This window comes from Gymnodraco acuticeps, unplaced genomic scaffold, assembly GCF_902827175.1.
Source record: "Gymnodraco acuticeps unplaced genomic scaffold, fGymAcu1.1, whole genome shotgun sequence".
Classification (NCBI taxonomy): Eukaryota; Metazoa; Chordata; class Actinopteri; order Perciformes; family Bathydraconidae; genus Gymnodraco; species Gymnodraco acuticeps.
Genome location: NW_022989983.1, coordinates 1,668,107 through 1,689,509, shown reverse-complemented (window position 1 = coordinate 1,689,509; position 21,403 = coordinate 1,668,107). Strand labels below are relative to the sequence as shown.

Genomic DNA, 21,403 nt, shown 5'->3' with positions numbered 1-21,403 from the left:
ACACCAACCAAGATGAGAATGGAGATGCTGACACCAACCAAGATGAGAATGGAGATGCTGACACCAACCAAGGTGAGAATGGAAATGTTGACTCTAACCAAGATGAGAATGTACCATCTGAGGAGCCAGCAAACCTGACAGAAGAGGCTGAACCTTTGAACACTGACGACCCCTCTAGTGAAAAGGAAAGCTCTTTGCCAGATGAGAAAGCAAATGCTATGATGACTTTGTGTTAGTGTCGCTGCTTAGAAGTGTGCCTTGTAAACAGTATTCAAGGCAAACAAAAAGAACAGGTCTAAAGATGGTTACTAATCACAAATATTTGGTCAAATGGCATGAGTGACTAAAATGAAACATTTTGATTTTGGGTGGGGGGGAATGACATATAGTGCATAAATGTCATATGTAATTGACATTGTATATATTTTAGCCATTATTCTTTTGATAGTTTCCTCCTATGTTATTCACCTTAACTGTCCCAAGATTGGTTAAATGATTATTCAAACTTCCCCTCTTACATATTTTCTTTGTTGGGACAAAAAACGGTATCATATTGTTATTTCACATTTAGAACATGTAGGATATGCTAAATGCTCATGTACATGTTTTAATAAATATGTTTGTTAAATAAAAACATTTGAAGTCTGTTACAATTTTTGATTCAGGTCTTATGGGAATAGATATTTTCTCATGTATAGAACATAATAGAGCTTTACATGTGTAATAGGACCGCTAAATAGGTATGTATGAAGGTTTAATGTAGTTATGTCTATTCTCAATCGAAAAAAATAAATATTATTTGGATTAAGTTTAGTGTGTACTTAAATGTAAAGAAAGTGATATAAAAAGGATTGTAAAAAAAGTCAATTTGTTGTAAGTAAATGTAGGTTAAGTGCATGTTGTCAACGAGAGCTCATACGTTACTGAACTTTTAATTCACAGAATTAATCATAAATGAACAAGATCACATTTTGTTTACGACAAGAACTAAGGACATAAGATTTGAATGAAAATATCTCCCCAGCTTTTTTCTTTGTCATGACTTTAATTATAATTGTTCTTTTGGTATGATAACTCTGAATCAGGTTTGGGGTCTATCCATGTCTTCTCAGAGGTGGAAGAAGTACTCAGATTGTGTACTTAAGTAAAGTAGAAGTCAAAGTCCTGCATTCAGAATATTACTCAAGTAAAAGTATTACCATCAAAATATACTTAAAGTACCAGAAGTAAAAGTACTCATTGCAGGGTAGCTTGTGAATGTACTCCAGGTGTAACTAAAATCTTGATTGTATTTGATTATATTTCACATCATTAATCAAAATCTTCAAAGTAACTAAATCAATGTTGGAGTAGTCTGTGGTATTCAGTACAAAGCAGCAAAACATTGAAATACTCAGGTAAAGTACAAGTCTCTCCAAATGTTAGTTAATTAAAGTGCATGCGTAAACGTAGTAGGTTACTTTACACCACTGCTCGTTCTGGAAAAGGAAATGACGAACATTTCTCCAGGAAAGAAACGTAAATGCTTTCCCAATAAATGTATTTCAACGGGCCCCTTCATTTCCGGTCTTTCTCAGACGCTGATTGGTCCAGCGGCCGAAGGAGGCGGGACTTCTGGCTGTACAGTAGCCGAATTGGCCAACCGCCAGCGTGCATCATAGTCCAGACCATAGTGTGCAGCTGCAAAAATGTCCATAGTCTGTTTCTATTCACAACTACAGCTTTTAGTAAGTCCATAGCTGCACTCTGAAAGGGAAAACAACCTTTTTAGCAGTTGTAAGTATAACTGTCAAATGATGATTACCTCATATCCTTCCCGTGAATGTAGTTTGTGGTCGGTTTTAGATGCGTTTACTAAATATAAACAGCTAGTTAGCACGTTAAGCTAAAACTAGTTATATCTACGTGACGTGTAACTAAAGCTGTCAAGGTGGCAGGTTGGCACATATATGTCTTCATGTACATCGTAATGTTTTAATGCTGTTGTATTTCCTAATGTTGAGCTTGTGAGGGTGCTTTGTTTTGATTATTTTTGTTAGCTTCAAATGTTTGCGACACTATTCGATGTTTCATACATATTTTCTGTCATTCCAGACACCCATTAGTTTGAATTCATATAATAACAAAAGTGAAAGTTATCAGCAGATTGCTTAACCGTGCAGTCAACATGTTCACTTTATTCTGTGCTAATGTAGAGCAAATACTTTGTATTCATTTGAAAGTATTACTCAGACATGAAAATGTGACTGAATGTCATGCTTGTGATGAATTACACAAGTCTTGAATGTTTTATGAGTCTCCAGTTACATATTCATGTCGTACAGTAATGAATGGAAACCAACGGGTGCTAAAACACTTGAAAACGTTGCTGAATGTACCTATAGGTGGAAGTTATTAGAGTCTAAAATACTCTACTAAAAGTGAAAGTCCTGCATTCAAAATGTTACTCTAGTCAAAGTACAAAAGTATTTTGTAAAAGTGCATGTTTTGATTATATTTATTGATGCATTAATGTGTTTATCAAAGCTGGCTAAGGTGCATCTAGTTTTTACAGTTGTATTTATTCCTGGGTGGTTTTTTAATTGAGTCCAGGTGTAACTAAAGCAAAGGTTTAAAAAATATAGTGGAATACAACTACAATATTTGCCTCTGAATTGTAGTGGGGTAGAAGTACAAAGTAGCCAAACAAACGTTCAATACTCAAGTACAAGTACCTCCAAATTGTACTTGAGTGCATTACTTGAATTAAAGTACTTAGTTACTTTGCACCACTGCATGGACTTCACTCCCCTCTCTGTATGCTTCCAGGCTGCACCATAAGGAGAAGACGCTCTAATGTGACGGCGCACAGACTGAGAGGAATGGCAGGAGAAACCATGGGGTTTGATTAGCCTGTCTGTGTGTTGGACGATCACTCTGTGGAAATCATGTCGCACAGGAACAGAGAGCTGGTGGAGTTCTTTGTGAGCTACAAGCTGTCTCTGAGGAACTACCCATGCTCTCTGCTGAGGACAGAGGACGCTGGCAGGAGGACTGAGGGAGAAAAGGCCGGCTCGGCCGCCAGCAACGGCTCGGCGGTCAACGGGGGCGGCCAGCCTGGGACGGCGTCCCCCCCCCCGGGTGATATGGAGCTGGTCAAGGAGGCTCTGAGGGACTCGGCCAATGAGTTTGAACTGCGCTTCACGCAAGCGTTTAGTGACCTCTCCTCGCAGCTCGACATCACTCCTGACACAGCCTACCACAGCTTTAAGAGCGTGATGGACGAGGTGTTCAGGGACGGGGTCAACTGGGGACGTGTGGTGGGCCTGTTTGCATTTGGCGGTGTGCTGTGTGTGGAGTGTGTGGAGAAGGGTATGAGCGAGCTGGTGTCCCGCATCGCAGACTGGATGACCATGTACCTGGACGAGAACATCAGTCCGTGGATCCAGAGCCAGGGAGGATGGGTGAGTCAGCAGGGAGGAAGGCAGTCAACATGCAGGTTTATTAATGGCACTGTGACTGAGTCTATCCAAAACAGATAATGAGTGGCACACAGTGAGGTAAAAGTGTGGGAATAAAAAAAGCAAATCAATACTCGGTATTAGCAGATCGCCTTTGTAGGCATATCAAGAAAACTACTTTTGTTTGAAGATATATTGTCCAAGAAATCCGTTCACGGAATTCTATTTTTTTTTATTCCCAAGTGCATCCCTCACTGTGTCTAGTGATTTAAAAAGCAATAACACAAGAAAAATAATCAGATTTTGGTATCGGAAACTCTCTGCCTAGAGGCTCTATATCCAGTCAGCTTTGAGTCACAGCAATTATTCCAAGGAGTGGCCAGAAAAATATCAATCATCAAAACACTTCTCCAACCACTCCTGCAGCATGGAGCACTTTTGTGCCATTTGTGCACTCATGCCTCATTATATTATTTATTAAAACATCTGAAAGGTACTTTTATTAACCAGTATTTAAAAATATCAACAAACATTTGTTATCATCTCTCTTGTTGTCATTTGCAAACAAAAACAGGTATATTAAACTCCAACAATTTTCAATGTTTAGCGAATTATAAATGTCTTTCTTTCCTCATTAATATATTAGTGACAACACATTAAAATACAACAAATACATGTCTATTAGAAAAACAAACAGAAAATACAAATACTCTAAATACACACACATTTTCTCATTTATTGCAATTTTTAGATCATCAATTTTAAAGTTGTTCATTGGTGCAAAAGTAATATTTTAACCCCAAACTGTAGATTTTCTGTGAAGTAATCCTTGATATGAATAGGTACGAGGCAAATCCTCTTGTTTTTGTTTTGATTGTCTGAATCATTTCTGTTTTCCAGGACTGCTTTGCTGAGATTTTCGGGCAGGACGGCGCTGCAGAAGTGAGGCGATCTCAGGAGAGGATGAGAAGATGGCTGCTGGCTGGAGTGGCGCTGCTGATGGGAGTGCTGGTCGGTGTGGTCGTCACTAAGAAACGGTGAATGTGCGTTATCGTGGCACCCCCCTGTGTATTGCCAACAAAAAGTTAAAAACTAAATAGTTGATGTTTACAAAAAGCCCTGTCTGCTTGTGCACTGACAGAATGTGGATTGGCTGACAGCAGTTTGCGGGAGTCTCTATAAAATGTAGCTTTGTGAGCCGTAACACCTCTCACCCCGCTTTGTCCTGTAACTTTTATTATTTTTAACACACGGCCAAGACTTTCAGTTGTTAAAGGGTGTTAACGTCCAGACTGAAAGTGCTTTAAATGATAAGCTAAGTGAAATAGATTCAGCTGGTTTGATGAGACTGCTTATTTTATGTTATTTCTCCTTTGTGCGTTTTCCAAGGACCAAACTTTTATTACTTACAAACTGACAGATAGAATATACGTTATACTTCCTGTTCACTGTGTAATGCTCAGCTCCTTTGTTGGCTGTACTGGAGTGTTAGGCATGCTTCAAAAATAAATATATTTATGTTTTTCTTGTCTTTTTTTGTTGTTATGTAGGTGAATTAGTAAACCGTTAGAAAAATAATCCCTATTTTGATAATTGATTAAGTAATAACCTGCAGATTATTTTCCGTTTAGTTTGATATTAAAATGCCTTTATTTTAGTTTCAGACTGAGAAAAACAACACATTCAAAGACATCACCTCAGACTTTAAGCAACAACTGGGATGGACCATTTTTTGCATTTCCTAAAGACTACAAATCTCACATCTCAGACTTAGTCAGCGATTCAAATTTGTAGAAGGAAATAAAACTCTAATGCAACAAAATGACACCATCGTAAACCCAAATAATCTCCTCTTTTGGTGCAGAGAAAGATATTTATATCTACATATATAAATGTTATGTTTACATTATCTGTTTCTATGTTTTACATGCCTCGGGGGCTCCAAAGATAATTCTCCTGCTTCGGCCTGACAGGAAAATGTATTTTATTCTAATCGAGCAGATGTGATTTTGTGCCCACTGAATACCAATTTATCAGATTATATACCAATATTCTGATATAGACATCACTGAATACATCACTTGTTTATTAAGTACAGCAATCATAAAATCATAAATGTTTTCATTAACAGTATCCCAAATATTTCTGATCTACATGAAAGGATAGATCAAATATCTTTAATGAGGGAATCCACTTTAAATGTATTTTACCCAAAGCCTGTATAAATAAAGCTTTTACCAGATTAATTCAACACATATTCTTTTGTATTACGTGACACGATTGTCGTTGTTGAAGCAAATCAAGAATCACATTTAGAGCATCTTCAAGAAGTAATGTTATTGTGTACATTCTTGATGTAACCCACTGTGTCTAAAATGTAATCATATTCAGCTCAGTATGCTATCATAATATGAGCCATCAATGAACATGACAACATACGCACACAAAAGAGTGTTATCTCCAAACTGCAGTGTGTGGAGTTGGACATCCTGTGTCAGTTGGTGAGAAAGTGGAGCTGCAGTGTTGTCTCCTTCCCTTCAGGGGGCGCACATGCACCACATGTTTCAAAAGAAGCATGCTGCACAGTAAGCTGAGGCAGTTGCATTCAAATCTATATTATAACAGTAGTGTTGACATGTGTTCTGTTATTCAGACATGCCTCTGTTTCCCCTTTCAGAAAGACTGTTGTTGGATATGACTCAAACACATCATGATTATATCCAAGGTTGGTTATGATCTATTTAATAGTCTCACAACGTATCAAAAAAGATAATAAAAGCTCTTGATAAAAGCATCCATGTTATAGTAGTTTACACAAACAGGCTGAAGGGAGAGCAGTCAGACCCTTCAGCAGCAGAGGAGCGCTAACGGACGGCCTTGTGAGTGAACTTGGCGGCCTGTGGTTCCTAATCTTTCCCTGTCATTTGTTGCCATTTCCCCAGAGCAGAGCTGGCGGTCACAGCAGCAGATAAACAGCAGATAGAGACAGTTCATTTTATTATTTCATGTCTTTTCTTTTACAATGTATTGTGTCTCTTGTGAAAGTTTTACCATTTTCTTTCTTGGGCTCACTATAGTTTGAATGTTTCTCTAGCAAGACACTCAAAGGAGAAACTTCAAATGTATTCATGCACTGGTCCATTTTGCAAGTTTGGGCATTTTTCTTCCATAAGATTAGAAAAGTAAACGTCTAAAATGCTAAATAAGCATCTTTAGATTTCTCCTAAATCCACAAGAAGTTAGCATGCGCATATTTAAATCTAAAGTGTTGGGAAATAGGTTTTATTTTTATTTTATTAAATAAATGTTACATAATTTTATTTTCATATTATTACGAATTACTTGATTTCTAAGACATTTGAATCTGAATGATATGCACTTCACATCAACGTATAATCCCCCAAAAGATTTCTATGAAAAAAAGAAACTGAAAATGATTCTTCCTCTAAGACTAGTTGAAAGAAAACAAACAAAATACAAATGTGTCTGAGCTTCTGCAGATTTCTCCTAAATTATACAATAACAATATTCAAATACTTTTCTCTTATCTAATTTGCACGTAGTTTTCTCTTGTGAGTATTGTCCACAGATTCAATATATTACATGGCTAATTGCTCCTGTGGGGATTGCCCACAGTATTGAGTATGTTAGTCGCTTTGGATAAAAGCGTCTAACAAGTGACATGTAATTAATAAAATGGAAAAATCAAATAAGTATTTACACTTAAACACTTATTTAGATAAGATAAAGCCTTGTTTAGAAATTAAATAGGACACTTTAGAAAACTTGCAATAGAAAAAGTAATTATCTTAGTGAAAGATATGAACTGGGGTAGTTTCATGATGATGTATCAGTACAATATTCACCTGTAGTGATTTAGGGTCAACTTTGGGCACATTTGGTAAATACAATCAAATATAACACCCCTCGTTTCACCCTGTTACATCACATGACATCAATACATTAACTTCCCATCACCACAGTCCCGAGGGAATCATGGGAAATATGCATGACAACACTTATGTTGGTTAGTGGACTGCTCATAAACTATGCTGCACTAGAAATGATCACAAGTTAGACGTTTGGTAATGAACTCGTACAAATGCTGATCATCAAGATATTTTGATGATCTGGTGTGTGTGTGTGTGTGAGTGTGTGATGAGTGGGTGTCGGGCCCAGATGTTCGCAGGGCCGTGCATGAATGCAAGTCTTATTTCTCCTTGAGGTCTGCAGTGAAGCGTGTACACATTTGCTGAATATGAAAACACTCTCAGTGTGTGCCCACAGATTATGAACCACGACCGAGAGTTCATCTGACCCGAACATGACTCGTTTATTTTGAAACAGTGAGGGAAAGTAAATCTATATGCTTTCTTTTATAACATCTTCCTTAAAACCAATGAAGATAGCTATCGGTAAAATAGTTAATTTGACCTAGCAGTCCTTCATGTGCCTGCAGATAAAACCAAATGATTTATTGCATCTGGTATCATGTCCTAACCCCTAAAGAGGCCTGTGCTCCGTGCTGTCTAACCGTCAGGGAGTGTGAGGGTGGTGTTGCCAGCAGCAGGTGGATGTTTGGGGGTCTGTGGCCTCAGTGATAACCTATCAGTCATCTCGCAGAGCTCAGTGGCAACCCCAGCCCTGCAGCTCAGCACAACACACTGCACTTATGCATTTGAAATACACTACATCACTGAGGAGATGGTATGCAAGGACAAGAAATCTAACATGTTTCTCTGCATTTATGGATTTACAGTTATTTTATGTTGCAAAATCCTGTGAAAAAGCGTGCACTATGTAGTGTAATCTAATCATACAGTAAGACATGCTCAAGTATGATCAGTATGATACCGTTATCTCTTTTTATAATAATGGAAACTGGAACCTGAATGTGTCCTCTAATTACTGCAGGACATTTTTATTATTTTACTACAGTATGTGGTCAAAGTGATGGTGGTTTTGCTACTTTTACTCAAATAAAGAATCTAAAAAACGTCCAATATACTCAAATCCATGTCTTTGGACTCTAGAAAGTAGCGTTACCACATGATGAAAATACTTCCAATCGCACCTATGTAAAAGTACAAAAGTTTAGGTACTCATTGTGCAGAGTGGCCATATCATCTCATTCATTAATAATGAGTTCACAATAATGTGTAAGTGTCTGGTGATGAATGTGGGGCTATTATCACCTAATACGATGCTGTAATGTTATTATTATTATAATTTTTATTTTTTAAATAATTGAATCTGTAACTTTGTATAAATGTTGTGTAGTAAAAGTAAAAATGTTCTCTCATAGATGTAGTGCAGTGGAAGTATAATGTTAGAATACATGGAAATACTTTACATTAAAATTGTACTTTAGTACAGTTTTTGAGTATTAACTTTCCACTTCTGTGAGGAAGAAACAAAAATGGATGTCAGAATCTGTCATGTCAAGACACATTGTACTCTCAGTGACCCTCACGAGAGTGGACATTTTACGTATGAAAAATCCCCTAAACAGTAATAGCAAAAGCAAACATGAGAGAGTGTGTGTGTGTGTGTGTGGTGTGTGGTGTGTGTGTGTGTGTGTGTGTGTGTGTGTGTGTGTGTGTGTGTGTGTGTGTGTGTGTGTGTGTGTGTGCGTGTGTGTGTACTTGAAGCTCAGTTACTGATAAACTACATTTAAAACCCAGGTTAAAGTGTTTAAGTACTTTAGTTTAATGTTCTTCCTTTCCACAGAATGGAGAATTTGCATAAACCCGCTACGCACGATCACACGATCAAAGAGACTTTGATCCACCTGAGCAGAGGAGGACAATGCACCCACACAGGAGAACTTTCTGCGGTCGGGTCACCGCGCTAAACGGATAAAGTGAGAATTCAAATAACATCCAAAACAAAAGCCCTCGCAACTCCCAGCTGAATAAGTCACACGGTTTTTATTTTCGACTGTAGAGTTTCAATATGAATTTATGGATACAAAACAGACACAAAGCTTCATTTCACATCATGAATAATAGAAGATATAAAGCAGTCAAATTAGTATTTACAGCTGATTTAATTCCCTTATCAGTGTGTTTACATGCGCAGCAACCTCAGCTGAGTGATTGTATCTGACTTCAAACCTACATGATCAGATAAAAACAAATAAAATACAGTGAAAAATAAACAGAAAACTTCACAACCAATGTAGAAACGTATATGTACAAATTCACACAAATAACTGGCCAATTGCTCAATATGGCTCCCAGGGGCCTGTTTCTACACCATTGTGGGCATCATACCAGTGTTGAGGTGGTGTGTGTATTGAAATGAGTGTGAGGGGTGCAGCGGTTGGGGTGTTGGCATGAGGTGGGGTGCGTGGCTGTAGGAGAGGAGGGAACCGGGTCCGAGGGAGTAGGGCCCGCAGTCGTCCATGGGCTGAGGCCCATCGGAGTACGACTCAAACATGGCCACCTTCTTGCTCTTCTTGTTCTTGTTGGACACCTTCCTGTTGCGTGTCTGGATGCCCTCCTTCTTCATGGCGAGGGGCCGGTTCACCTGGGAGGAGAACCAAATCAAAGGGTCTATTTAAAATATAATTTAAAATGTAATGCAGCTCTTTAAAGGGGCCCTATTAAACGTTTTGGGTTTTTCCTTCCTTTCCGTTTGGTATATACGTAGGTTTTTGTGCATGTAAATGGTCTGCAAAGGCTACAATTACAAATGTCTCTCCCACACACTCCCCCCCTGCCTGAAACGTCTCCATTGGACTCCTTTGTTTACTTCCTTAACATAGTTACATCACATTGTACGTGATAGGCTAAAGGGCGGGACATCTCTAAGCAGTTGACCAATCAACACAGAGCTGGCAAGCTGACCAATCTGTTATTCAAGTAAGATGTTGTCTGCAGAAAAAGAAGGAACAAGACAGAGTTTTATCCAGATGACTGACTCACATTGTGCAGTTTGAAGTAGAGTCCACAGGCGTTACACACAGGCTCTCCGCTGGCGTTGCGTCTCCACAGTGTTGTTGTGCTTGTTTGACAGTTGGCACACACTGTACCTGCCCGCTTGCTGACAATCTGGAGCACAGAAAATAAAATCAGGGTTTTTAAACTGCTGATGCAAAGGAAAGGTGTGTTGGTGCATCCTATTGGGTCGTACCAGTCTCTTCTTGGGGCGGATCAGGGGTCTGTTTTGGCCGTTCATCTTGTGGTACAGTCCACAGGCGTTGCACAGGTAGTGGCCCGTACCATCCCGGCGCCACAGAGGGGTGGCTGTGGCTCCACAGTTAACACACTCTCTGGCCTCTGTTCAAAATAACCAATACTCAGTTATTACTCAGTTATGTATTGTAGTAAATTAAAGGGTTAACACAAAATGCTTCACATACATTTAAGAGATAAACCATGCTTAAAATGAATCAGGCAGTGTTTGGAAGCAGATTCTCCCATGGTAATTTGCCAAGTCTCATAATACAGTATGGGATCATTCATCACATTTAGTCCATTTGTTTTCTTTCTGAAGCTTTCAATCATATCACATGATCTCCATTAGCAGACGGATGTACCCAGTTGTTACCGAAGAGTAGAGTCGTACAAATGTTTTATTCAATTAGTCTATTTTGTTTAAAGAATTTTGTCAATGGCACCAGAACAACTAGATTTCTGGAGGTGGGCCACGTGACTTGATGTCAAGTTTGAAAGAAGGCCATTTTATTTTTTCAAACGTTTTAAAGAAGACAAACACACCAAGAAATCCTCTCTCCAAAAAACACAAGTGCATTCTCACCTGGAGTGGATATCCTCATCTTGTTGCGGAGTTTCGGGGAGAAGGAGGGGTTGATCCAGGCTCCTGGTCCGGCGTAGTTGTAGTCCTGCGGACCCGTCATGTACGGGCTGAAAGTGCTCAGCATGTGTGGGTGTGACGATGAGGTGTACACACTCCCAGCAGCAGGAGTCAGATTCAGAAAGCTGCTGCTGACCCCCGACCCCCCCAGCGGGCTCAGCCTCTCGGCCTTCAGGCCCTCTTGGAGTCGGGGGCTCTCCCTGCCCGGAGACCCATATCCATCCCTGGAGGAGGTGAAGGAGGAGGTGAGGCAGGGGGTGTAGAGGGAGGTGGGGGTGTGGGAGTGCATCTTAGAGAGGGGGCTGCTGCTCCAGGAGGATCCAGGGGGGGTGTAGTGGGAGTGGCTGCTGCCTGCCCCGTCCAGCAGCTGCAGGTTACCCAGGAGGCTCGGGGAGGAGAACACCTGTCGGACTTTGGGACAACAGATTTACTCAGATTAGATTCAGAATTCAGATTCGGAGTACTTAATCAACCATTAAATTGACATATAATGGAAATGTGTCTTTGGCAAGTGGTTGGTTCTTCCACTGTCTTGGGTCCATTAAAATATCAGCTGTATTAGAAATGTATAATTTACTACACAATAATATAAACCTATACAAGTTAAATTAGGTGATGGTGTTGGTGGCAGAGTGTCCTATAAGAGGTATCATCAAGGATTGGAAAGGGAGCCTAATTTTGTGTCAAGGTGCATGTGTGTGTGTGTTTGTGTGTCCTAGCATTACTATACTTGTGGGGACCTAAATCTGTTTACACAGTCAAGTGTGGGGACTCGCCTCCCTTATGGGGACAAAATGGAGGTACCCATAAGGGGAATCATTAATTTTAGGGTGAGGACTTGGTTAGGTTTAGGTTAAGGTTAAGGGTTAGGGTTAGGCATGTGTTGGTTAAGGTTAGGATAAGTCTCCAGGAAATGCATGTAAGTCAATGTAATGTCCCCTGAAGTGATGTATACATGGTATGTGTGTGTGTCTGTGTGTGTGTGAGTGTGTGTGTATGTGTGTGTGAGTGTGTGTGTGTGTGTGTGCATGCGTGCGTGCGTGTGTGTGCGTGCGTGTGTGTGTGCGTACGTGCATGCGTGTGTGTGTGTGAGTGTGTGTGTGTGTGTGTGTGTGTGTGTGTGTGTGTGTGTGTGTGTGTGTGCGTGCGTGCGTGCGTGCGTGCGTGTGTGTGTGTGTGTGTGTGTGTGTGTGTGTGTGTGTGTGTGTGTGTTTGAGCAGGTATGATATGTGATGGGCGACAGTGAAAGGAGCACTGACCCGAGCTGTGTCTGTAGGTGGGAGGCGCTCGGATGTGGCTCGGGGTGGAGAAGAAGGAATGGAGGCCGGAGTAGTCCGGTTCCTGGCCGGAGAAGAAGGCCTCCGCCTCGTCTCCGGGAGGCAAGAGGCCCGGCTCAGAGGAGAAACCGGCCAGAGGATCTGAGCTGAGCAGAGCCGGAGAAACCCAGTGAGACTGCTCTGAATCCTCCATGGTCACAGATAAAACCTCAACCTAAAGCACTACAAGAAATACATAATAATGTGAATAATGCAAAGGCTCTACGTGCAACAGCTTTTAAGGTTACTATTCTAATGGAGCTCAACATGTATTAAATGCATGTATTTATACAAATTAAACAACAGTTAGATGTTAACAAAAGACCAAAAAGAATCCTAAAGCACAATCAGAGCAGGGATAGGAACAATATGTAATTAGACAACTACATTTACTGCATTTTCTTCGTTACATAACATATCTTTGAGTTTAATGGAAATAAAGTGTATGTGTTGCTATATTAAAGCTACTGGAACCACATATAGTTGGATAGAAACACATGAGATGACACTTGAAGTCACGAAGGAAAATAAAGCATTATGCCTTAAAGGCATTAGCTAAATCTTCCCACACCAAAAATCTAAAGTGTCTCCTTTACTGTATGTAAGTTTGTCAATCCATCAATCTTTGCATGCTTGGTATATAAACACATTTTCCTTATTAGTTTTAAGTTAACACGCACATATAGTATTGTTGAGTTAACTGCAAAGCAGGGTATGTGAGATTTCTGCCAAATGAATCCTCTGGATTATTTTTTCAAAAACTAAAAGCCTTCATCAGACATTATTTTTTTTGCAGCGCCACAATTAACTGTATTTGATTTACTGTCACTTTGATTGCATTATCTCCACTTCATAACAACCAATGCAACTTGAAGTTATCAGGGATTGCGATCTCTCGACAGCAGGCTTCTTCAAACTTCCTTTTCTAGGATCCTCATTTCACTGTGGCTGAAAGTAAAAAGACTTAAAATAGGCGAGTCTATAAAAGTAGTGATGCAGCCAGTGACCAAACAGTTTCTCAGCGGCCTTTCTACTGTAGGTGTGCCAGTTAGAAGAATGCAAAAGACATGTCCTCTGGGACCCCCCATCGCAGTACAGGGTGGACAAACCGACTAAAAAAAGAGTTGTTTTCTAAGTGAAAGTATTGGTGGTTACTTCTGTCACACTGCTTTAGATGATGAGATGTTTTCACACCAGTTCTCTCTATTTGTGAGGGTGTACGTACCAAGTAATGCTGAATTACTCACAAATAAACACCATTTATGACACAATGATCTGTCCTAGAGATGAAAAGCAAATGTGCTGCCCTTTAAAAATATAAAAAATGACTGCTTAACTGAAGAAATTATAAAAAAACGCGGAAATGTCAAAGTAGGAGGCCAGAGCGAGGCCGCTGTTGCTCCATATCTTTGGAGGAAAGAGAAGAGGAAAGACAGAGAGGCTGATAGAGGCTGATAAAGTCTGAGAAGATCTGATAGACAGCATTATTATAATGCTAAATATATCCACTGATACTACAGGAGCTCAGAATCTCATCTGATTCATAGAAATCCCTTTTACTAGAAATGCGACCAATGTTCAAATACAGCAAGGTGAGCATGGAGAAATTGTAGATAAACACAAAAAATAGGCACTTTTAAGTAATAGATTTAAAATCATTAGCAAAAACAGGAACAATTGATTCCCAAAATTTAAAAACAACAACATTTGTTTGATTAAATACCTGGATTGCATACACACACAATATGTCATATTTAAAATCAATAAAAAATACCTGTTTTAATGTATTTCCGCAAATGAGGCATTCATTAATGCTCACACAAGAACTTAATGATAATTGGAAAGAACCTAGTTGTTACAGTTATCACTTATAACATCATTGATATGATTTTAATCGGATATTTAATTAATTGAACTCTCTTTAAGTCAACGCATGATGAAGAAGGTCAATGTTGATGTTAATTGATTCCTTCACTAGTTTACACAGACCCCAGAAAAATGCTGAAAAAATATACAAAATAGTAATAATTGAAATGCTAGAAATAATGTCACCCTACTGCAAAGACCTCATCTCTCGTATTTCTAGAAGTCAGAGTCAATCAAGCGATAAATGCCCTGAGTTGCAACTCCAGAAAGCTGGTTAAAGTTTTAAATGCATTTGTTTTGATCACACTCTTTAATATATAATCTGGATTATGTGCTGGTGTCTCCGAGGAGTCAAAGAGCCGAGGGGTCGCCTACCTGAGGGTCTCAGAGGAGCGTCAGTGGAGAACGAGTGGAGCTCCTCACTAAAGGCTGAAGGCAACAAGAACACAAACTTCTCCAACCAGCAGACAAACTTTAGGGCTCAGAGACCGTGGGAGGGGGGACAACTTTTTAAAAGACACACCTCTTTGGTCCAGAGAGAAATGTGAGGGTTGGATGAAACATGACTGTGTGACTGTGTAATTTATTCCACAAATAATGTTTGTCTTATCAGAGACTTTTGGCTCTCACAGGAAGTGTGAAAGGCGAAGGTGTCCCCTTTAAATCCTTCCTCTAATCCGTGAACCAATCCCAATTAAATGTTTGTTCTTTTACTCTGTTATTTAATGTTGTATTCATATATAAAACTGCAGGTGGTTTTTGTTATTTTAACGTTGTTTCCTTACAATGTATTTTCAACGTTTTTTTTCGAGATGTTGTGAACCAAACCTAAGTTATTACTATGAATGAATCATTTGTTTGCTTATTTTGTACACTGTTATTTTATTTTGTAATCAAATGTAAAACGACATATTATTTAATTGTATTTTCGTAAACACCTTTTTAAAGAGCCCTGTAGTGGGATTGGATGGTTGGGATATAAAGTCGACTCTTTCTTTGTATATTTTATTTTTACTGAGTGAGTGAGTGCTTGAATACTTTACAGCATTTCAACATGTTATGGGGATATAATGTATAACACTTTTGGATACTTCTTTTTGTGTCTTTTCTGAGAAGCAGCTCCAGTAAGGGATGTCCTTTACGAAAGACAATCTTCTGCTCTGTCTATGAATGTGTGTGCAGGTAGACTCTCTGATAATGTCCAGGGAGAACGTATCTCAACATCAGCTCCAAACTACAACCATTATCAAACAGCAGACTGAGCTACATGTAATGCATCTTCATGTGGAAGACGTGTAAGGAGGCGTGTGGTGCAGTGGGTTGTGCGTATGTGTTCGGATCAGGGGAGCACAGGTTCAAACCCCACTGCAGTCAGCATGTCGTTGTGTCCCTGGGCAACACTTCACCCCAATTTGCTCCTGTGGGGATTGCCCACAGTAATGTAATATTTAGGACACCATGCAGTCGGTGCAGGATGGGAGTTTTTGGTCTGTTGATGAAATGTGCATACAGCTCCTGATAAGAGCGAGCCCGCATGGAAAAGTGTTGCGCAGACATTTGAACAAAGCGACTATAAAATGCAAAGCCTCAATTTCTTTGTGGTACGGCAAAGCTTAGAGTGGAACACAGTAATGCAAATCGGGTGAGGAGCTGCAATCATGGGGGGGGGGGGGGGGGGGGGGGAGATATGGCCTGGACTCTATGGCTGCACACAAGCTGACACTGTGCCGGCATTTGGTAGTCAAAGCAGCTTCCCTACTCTCCTCTCTCTTTGTCCATTTACAGTTTTCAGGGAAATCAGGGGAGGAAAAACAGTTGGGAAGAATTGAGACAGAACTTTTTTTAAATGCATTTTATGCCATTAAAAAAACCTGCTGCAGTTCAATTGTAATGATTTACTGATACGGCGGTGAGCTGGGCCGAGTAACTGTATCATTTGTGTCTGATGCAAATAGGTGATAACTGTGAAAGAGAATAGTTTATTGAGCCATTTGTTTCCTTAAACTTGTCACACTTTCTAAAGCTACATGGTGTAGAGGTCACAATACACAACACATTTATTACATTTAATCTCCTATTCATCAGGGTGACAGGAGGATTTAGAAATATGTATTCACAGAAACAAGCTGTGTTTATAGAGCTAAACAGGTGTGGAGTTAGCCTGCTAGCATGTTGAATAGTGACTTCATCAGACTGTCTTTCGAAATGTAGCTAATCCCTATATACTCTCATTTAATTGTGTCATGTTGTGTCAGGTTGCTTTATCTTTTGCATTATTTTCAAAAGAAAAGGCATTCAGTATATTTTTTAAATGTGACATAGTATAATCGGAAGACTTCAGAATAATCTTTAAAAAAGGTTAGAGGGAAATCAAATGGTTGCGAGAATTGAACTTTTACTTTGAACAACCAGTGATGAAACACCCCCAATGCATGCTAGGTAGGCTCCATCTGACCACGATTAGCTATATTTGTTTCACTTGTGTCCCTGGGAACATTTCGGATTTTTTTCAATACCTTGTTTTCTTGGAATTTAATGTCTATGAAAGTGCATGAAAGATAAATACAGTATAGAATGTAAGGTCATTCCAGACAAGTACTTGTATTATGTTGCATATTTATTTGTAGTAGAAGTGTGTTATTCATGTTTAATAATGGTTGAAAGGATGATGATCCGTCCTTGATTGTTAATAACTTGACAAGAGTTGATTTTTGTTGTGTCTATATTACTATAGTGTGTAAAAGTGTGTTGGACTGATCAGTGCGGACCCTAGGAAGAATAGCCACGCTCATGCCAGTGCTGATGGGGATCCCCATAAAGACAAGACACAGACATATGAAGCCTGTGTGTGAATGAGCTCCATCAGTGTGTGTGTGTGTGTGTGTGTGTGTGTGTGTGTGTGCGTGTGTCCGTGTCCGTGTGTTTGCGTGTGTGTGTGTGTGTGTGTGTGTGTGTCCGTGTCCGTGTGTTTGCGTGTGTGTGTGCGTGTGTGTGTGTATGTGAATGACAGTGATATTATGAGTGCATTGTGGACAGCTGGGCAGGGGTGTGGGGTGTGCCTCTATGCGAGTGTGTGTGTGTGTGTGCCGTGTGGGCTGCTCTGCTCTGATAAGAGGTTATCAAGATGAAAGGAGGAGGGCAGGAATTACAGGCCCTCAGCTCTCTGTCGTGCAGCAGCACAGACACACACAGACCTGCAGCGAGCTCGTGTAGCGTAACTCAGGCAGTAACTGATTACATGTAACAGGATCACATTAAAAAAGATCACTGTATTCCGTTACAGTTACAGTTATATTATACTTAGAAAGAACAATGCATTAAGAAGCTCCTGCACACACCTTTACGGCATGGCAAGGCTTACCTTAAATTCTTAAAATACAATGCAATACGTTAGTCAGTTCGATACTATACGATACAATATGATACAATGGTACATTACGGTGCGATACGATATGATATGATACGATACAATATGATACGATATGATACGATACAATATGATACGATACAATATGATACGATATGATACGATACAATATGATACAATATGATACGATACAATATGATACGATATGATACGATACAATATGATACGATACGATATGATACGATATGATACGATACAATATGATACAATATGATACGATACAATATGATACGATATGATACGATACAATATGATACAATATGATACGATACAATATGATACGATATGATACGATACGATATGATACGATACAATATGATACGATATGATACGATACGATATGATACGATACGATATGATACGATATGATACGATACGATATGATACGATACAATATGATACGATATGATACGATACGATATGATACGATACGATATGATACGATATGATACGATACAATATGATACGATATGATACGATACAATATGATACGATACGATATGATACGATATGATACGATACAATATGATACGATACGATATGATACGATATGATACGATACGATACGATACGATATGATACGATATGATACGATACGATATGATACGATATGATATGATACGATATGATACGATACGATATGATACGATATGATACGATATGATACGATACGATATGATACGATACGATACGATACGATATGATACGATATGATACGATACGATATGATACGATATGATATGATACGATATGATACGATATGATACGATACAATATGATACGATATGATACGATACAATATGATACGATACGATACGATACGATACGATACGATACGATACGATACAATATGATACGATATGATACGATACAATATGATACGATACAATATGATACGATACAATATGATACGATATGATACGATACAATATGATACGATACAATATGATACGATACAATATGATACGATATGATACGATACAATATGATACGATACAATATGATACGATACAATATGATACGATACAATATGATACGATACAATATGATACGATATGATACGATACAATATGATACGATACAATATGATACGATACAATATGATACGATACGATACGATACGATACAATATGATACGATATGATACGATACAATATGATACGATACAATATGATACGATACAATATGATACGATACAATATGATACGATACAATATGATACGATATGATACGATACAATATGATACGATATGATACGATACAATATGATACGATATGATACGATACAATATGATACGATATGATACGATACGATATGATACGATACAATATGATACGATACAATATGATACGATATGATACGATACAATATGATACGATACAATATGATACGATACAATATGATACGATATGATACGATACAATATGATACGATATGATACGATACGATATGATACGATACGATATGATACGATATGATATCAAATCAAATCAAGTTTTATTTATATAGCACATTTATAAACGATTTTTGGTCGAGCCAAAGTGCTGTACATATAATAAAAATAGCCTACAGTAGAGACACTTTACAGCAAATACAACAGCACAGATTGTTCAGAATATCAGTATGAGAAAAACGACACCCTCTATCATTAGACACTCACATCGTACAAGGAAAAACTTCCAGAGAAAACCCACAGTTTAAAGGGAAAAATGGGAGAAACCTCAGGGAGAGCAACAGAGGAGGGATCCCTCTCCCAGGACGGACAGACGTGCAATAGATGCCGTGTGTAAATCGAAGAGATCATACATTTTACAGCATATCTATATTATCTATACATATATGATACAATACAGAAAATGCCATACATTACTGTAAAGTAATGTACAATACGATATAGTAACACAATACTTTGCTGTCAGGTGAAGTCTGAATTGTGTCATGCATCACAGCAGCAAGGACAACATATTTAAGACAAAAAACGGACTTTTAACATAACATCAAGATCACTGAAGACAACATGTTCAAGACCCTCTAACTCTGTATTTAATTTGAAGATTGACTGGTGCGCAAAAGAGTGCTTCATGTCCAACCGCCCTGATTGGACGGTTGTTCGGCTGGCTGACGGATGGTGTTGTGTGTCAGCAGTGGACTTCGGGGACAGCTTTTCTAAATTCCCAAGAAACCGGCTTCTGTGTAGGCGGGGGTCTTATCTCTGCCATGCAGAGCTGCAGCCACATACCCAGGAGAGCTCTCACACACACACACACACACACACACACACCACACACACACACACACACACACACACACACACGCGCACACACACACGCACACACACACGCACGCACGCACACACATACCATGATACATCACTTCAGGGGACATTACATTGACTTACATGCTTTCCTGGAGACTTATCCTAACCTTAACCATAACCAACACATGCCTAACCCTAACCCTTACCCTTAACCTTAACCTTTACCTAACCCTAATCAAGTCTTCACCCTAAAATTAATGATTCCCCTCATGGGGACCTCCAATTTGTCCCCATAAGGGAGGCGAGTCCCCACACGTGACTGTGTAGACAGATTTAGGTCCCCACAAGTATAGTAATGATAGGCCACACACACACATACACACACACACACACACACACACACACACACACACACACACACACACACACACACACACACACACACACACAACCACCACACACAACCACTAGTCTAGTCATTTAAGAATTACTAGAATCCATGTGCTTTTTCCTAAATGTGATGTTTTGTGTGATATGAGTCGCCAGCACTGACTAATAAAGATGTAGGCTAGATGCTTCCGTAGCCAGAGGGTTGCATCATCGGAGCTTTTTTATTGCTGATTTTGTGTAATCTCAGTATTTTGATGCACCTCTGGCAGTATACACACACACACACACACACACACACACACACACACACACACACACACACACACCACACACACACACACACACACACACACACACACACACACACACACACCATGACATTTACATCTTACAATAAGAATAAACCATGAAGAGACAATCTCAGAACAGCAAGAAGCATGCAGCTACATTAGCTTCAAATGGCTAATAGTGCATCATTCAAATGAGCTAAAATCCTTCTAATAAAAGTACTACATTTTATTTTCATTTTGAAATGTTTTTGGTTTAATAGCAAGGTGCAGGCGAAACAGGGAAAAGCACGTCAGCATTACCTCAATGTATTTAACTGTAATTGCTTTTCTCACTTTCATAAGAATTTGTTTTTTTGTGTTTTATTTTTAGTGCAGCTTCCTATTTTTATATTTTGTTCAACTCTTGTTATATTTGTTTAATTCTCTTTACTTTTAACTGACCTCAAACCATGACTGTTGTTGATTCAAGAATACTGAAAACAAATCTGATGTTTTATAATAATAATAATAATAATAATAATAATAATAATAATAACAATAATAATGAAGATAATAATTAATAATTAATTAATTATCTTTAATTATGTCTATGGTT

At 39.0% G+C, this 21,403-nt stretch overlaps 2 protein-coding genes across 4 annotated transcripts; one reads left to right on the top strand and one right to left on the bottom strand.

Annotated features, from left to right (window-relative positions):
* Positions 1-1,584: 1,584 nt before the first annotated feature.
* Positions 1,585-4,964, top strand: LOC117543686 (bcl-2-like protein 1). Of its 2 annotated transcripts, none has more exons than XM_034212138.1 (3): positions 1,585-1,727; positions 2,809-3,443; positions 4,341-4,964. In XM_034212138.1, the coding sequence occupies exons 2-3, from the start codon at positions 2,928-2,930 to the stop codon at positions 4,479-4,481; spliced, it is 657 nt and encodes a 218-aa protein (XP_034068029.1). In that variant the 5' UTR covers positions 1,585-1,727; positions 2,809-2,927; the 3' UTR covers positions 4,482-4,964. The 2 variants fall into 2 exon arrangements, with proteins under 2 accessions (XP_034068029.1, XP_034068028.1); XM_034212137.1 differs by having other exon boundaries at positions 1,624-1,776.
* A 4,387-nt stretch (positions 4,965-9,351) lies between these two features.
* gata1a (GATA binding protein 1a) lies at positions 9,352-14,993 on the bottom strand. Of its 2 annotated transcripts, none has more exons than XM_034212132.1 (6): positions 14,819-14,993; positions 12,521-12,760; positions 11,205-11,672; positions 10,578-10,723; positions 10,370-10,495; positions 9,352-9,971 (listed from the first exon to the last, which is right to left on the bottom strand). In XM_034212132.1, the coding sequence occupies exons 2-6, from the start codon at positions 12,729-12,731 to the stop codon at positions 9,693-9,695; spliced, it is 1,230 nt and encodes a 409-aa protein (XP_034068023.1). In that variant the 5' UTR covers positions 12,732-12,760; positions 14,819-14,993; the 3' UTR covers positions 9,352-9,692. The 2 variants fall into 2 exon arrangements, with proteins under 2 accessions (XP_034068023.1, XP_034068024.1); XM_034212133.1 differs by lacking the exon at positions 14,819-14,993 and adding an exon at positions 13,401-13,525.
* Positions 14,994-21,403: the final 6,410 nt, after the last annotated feature.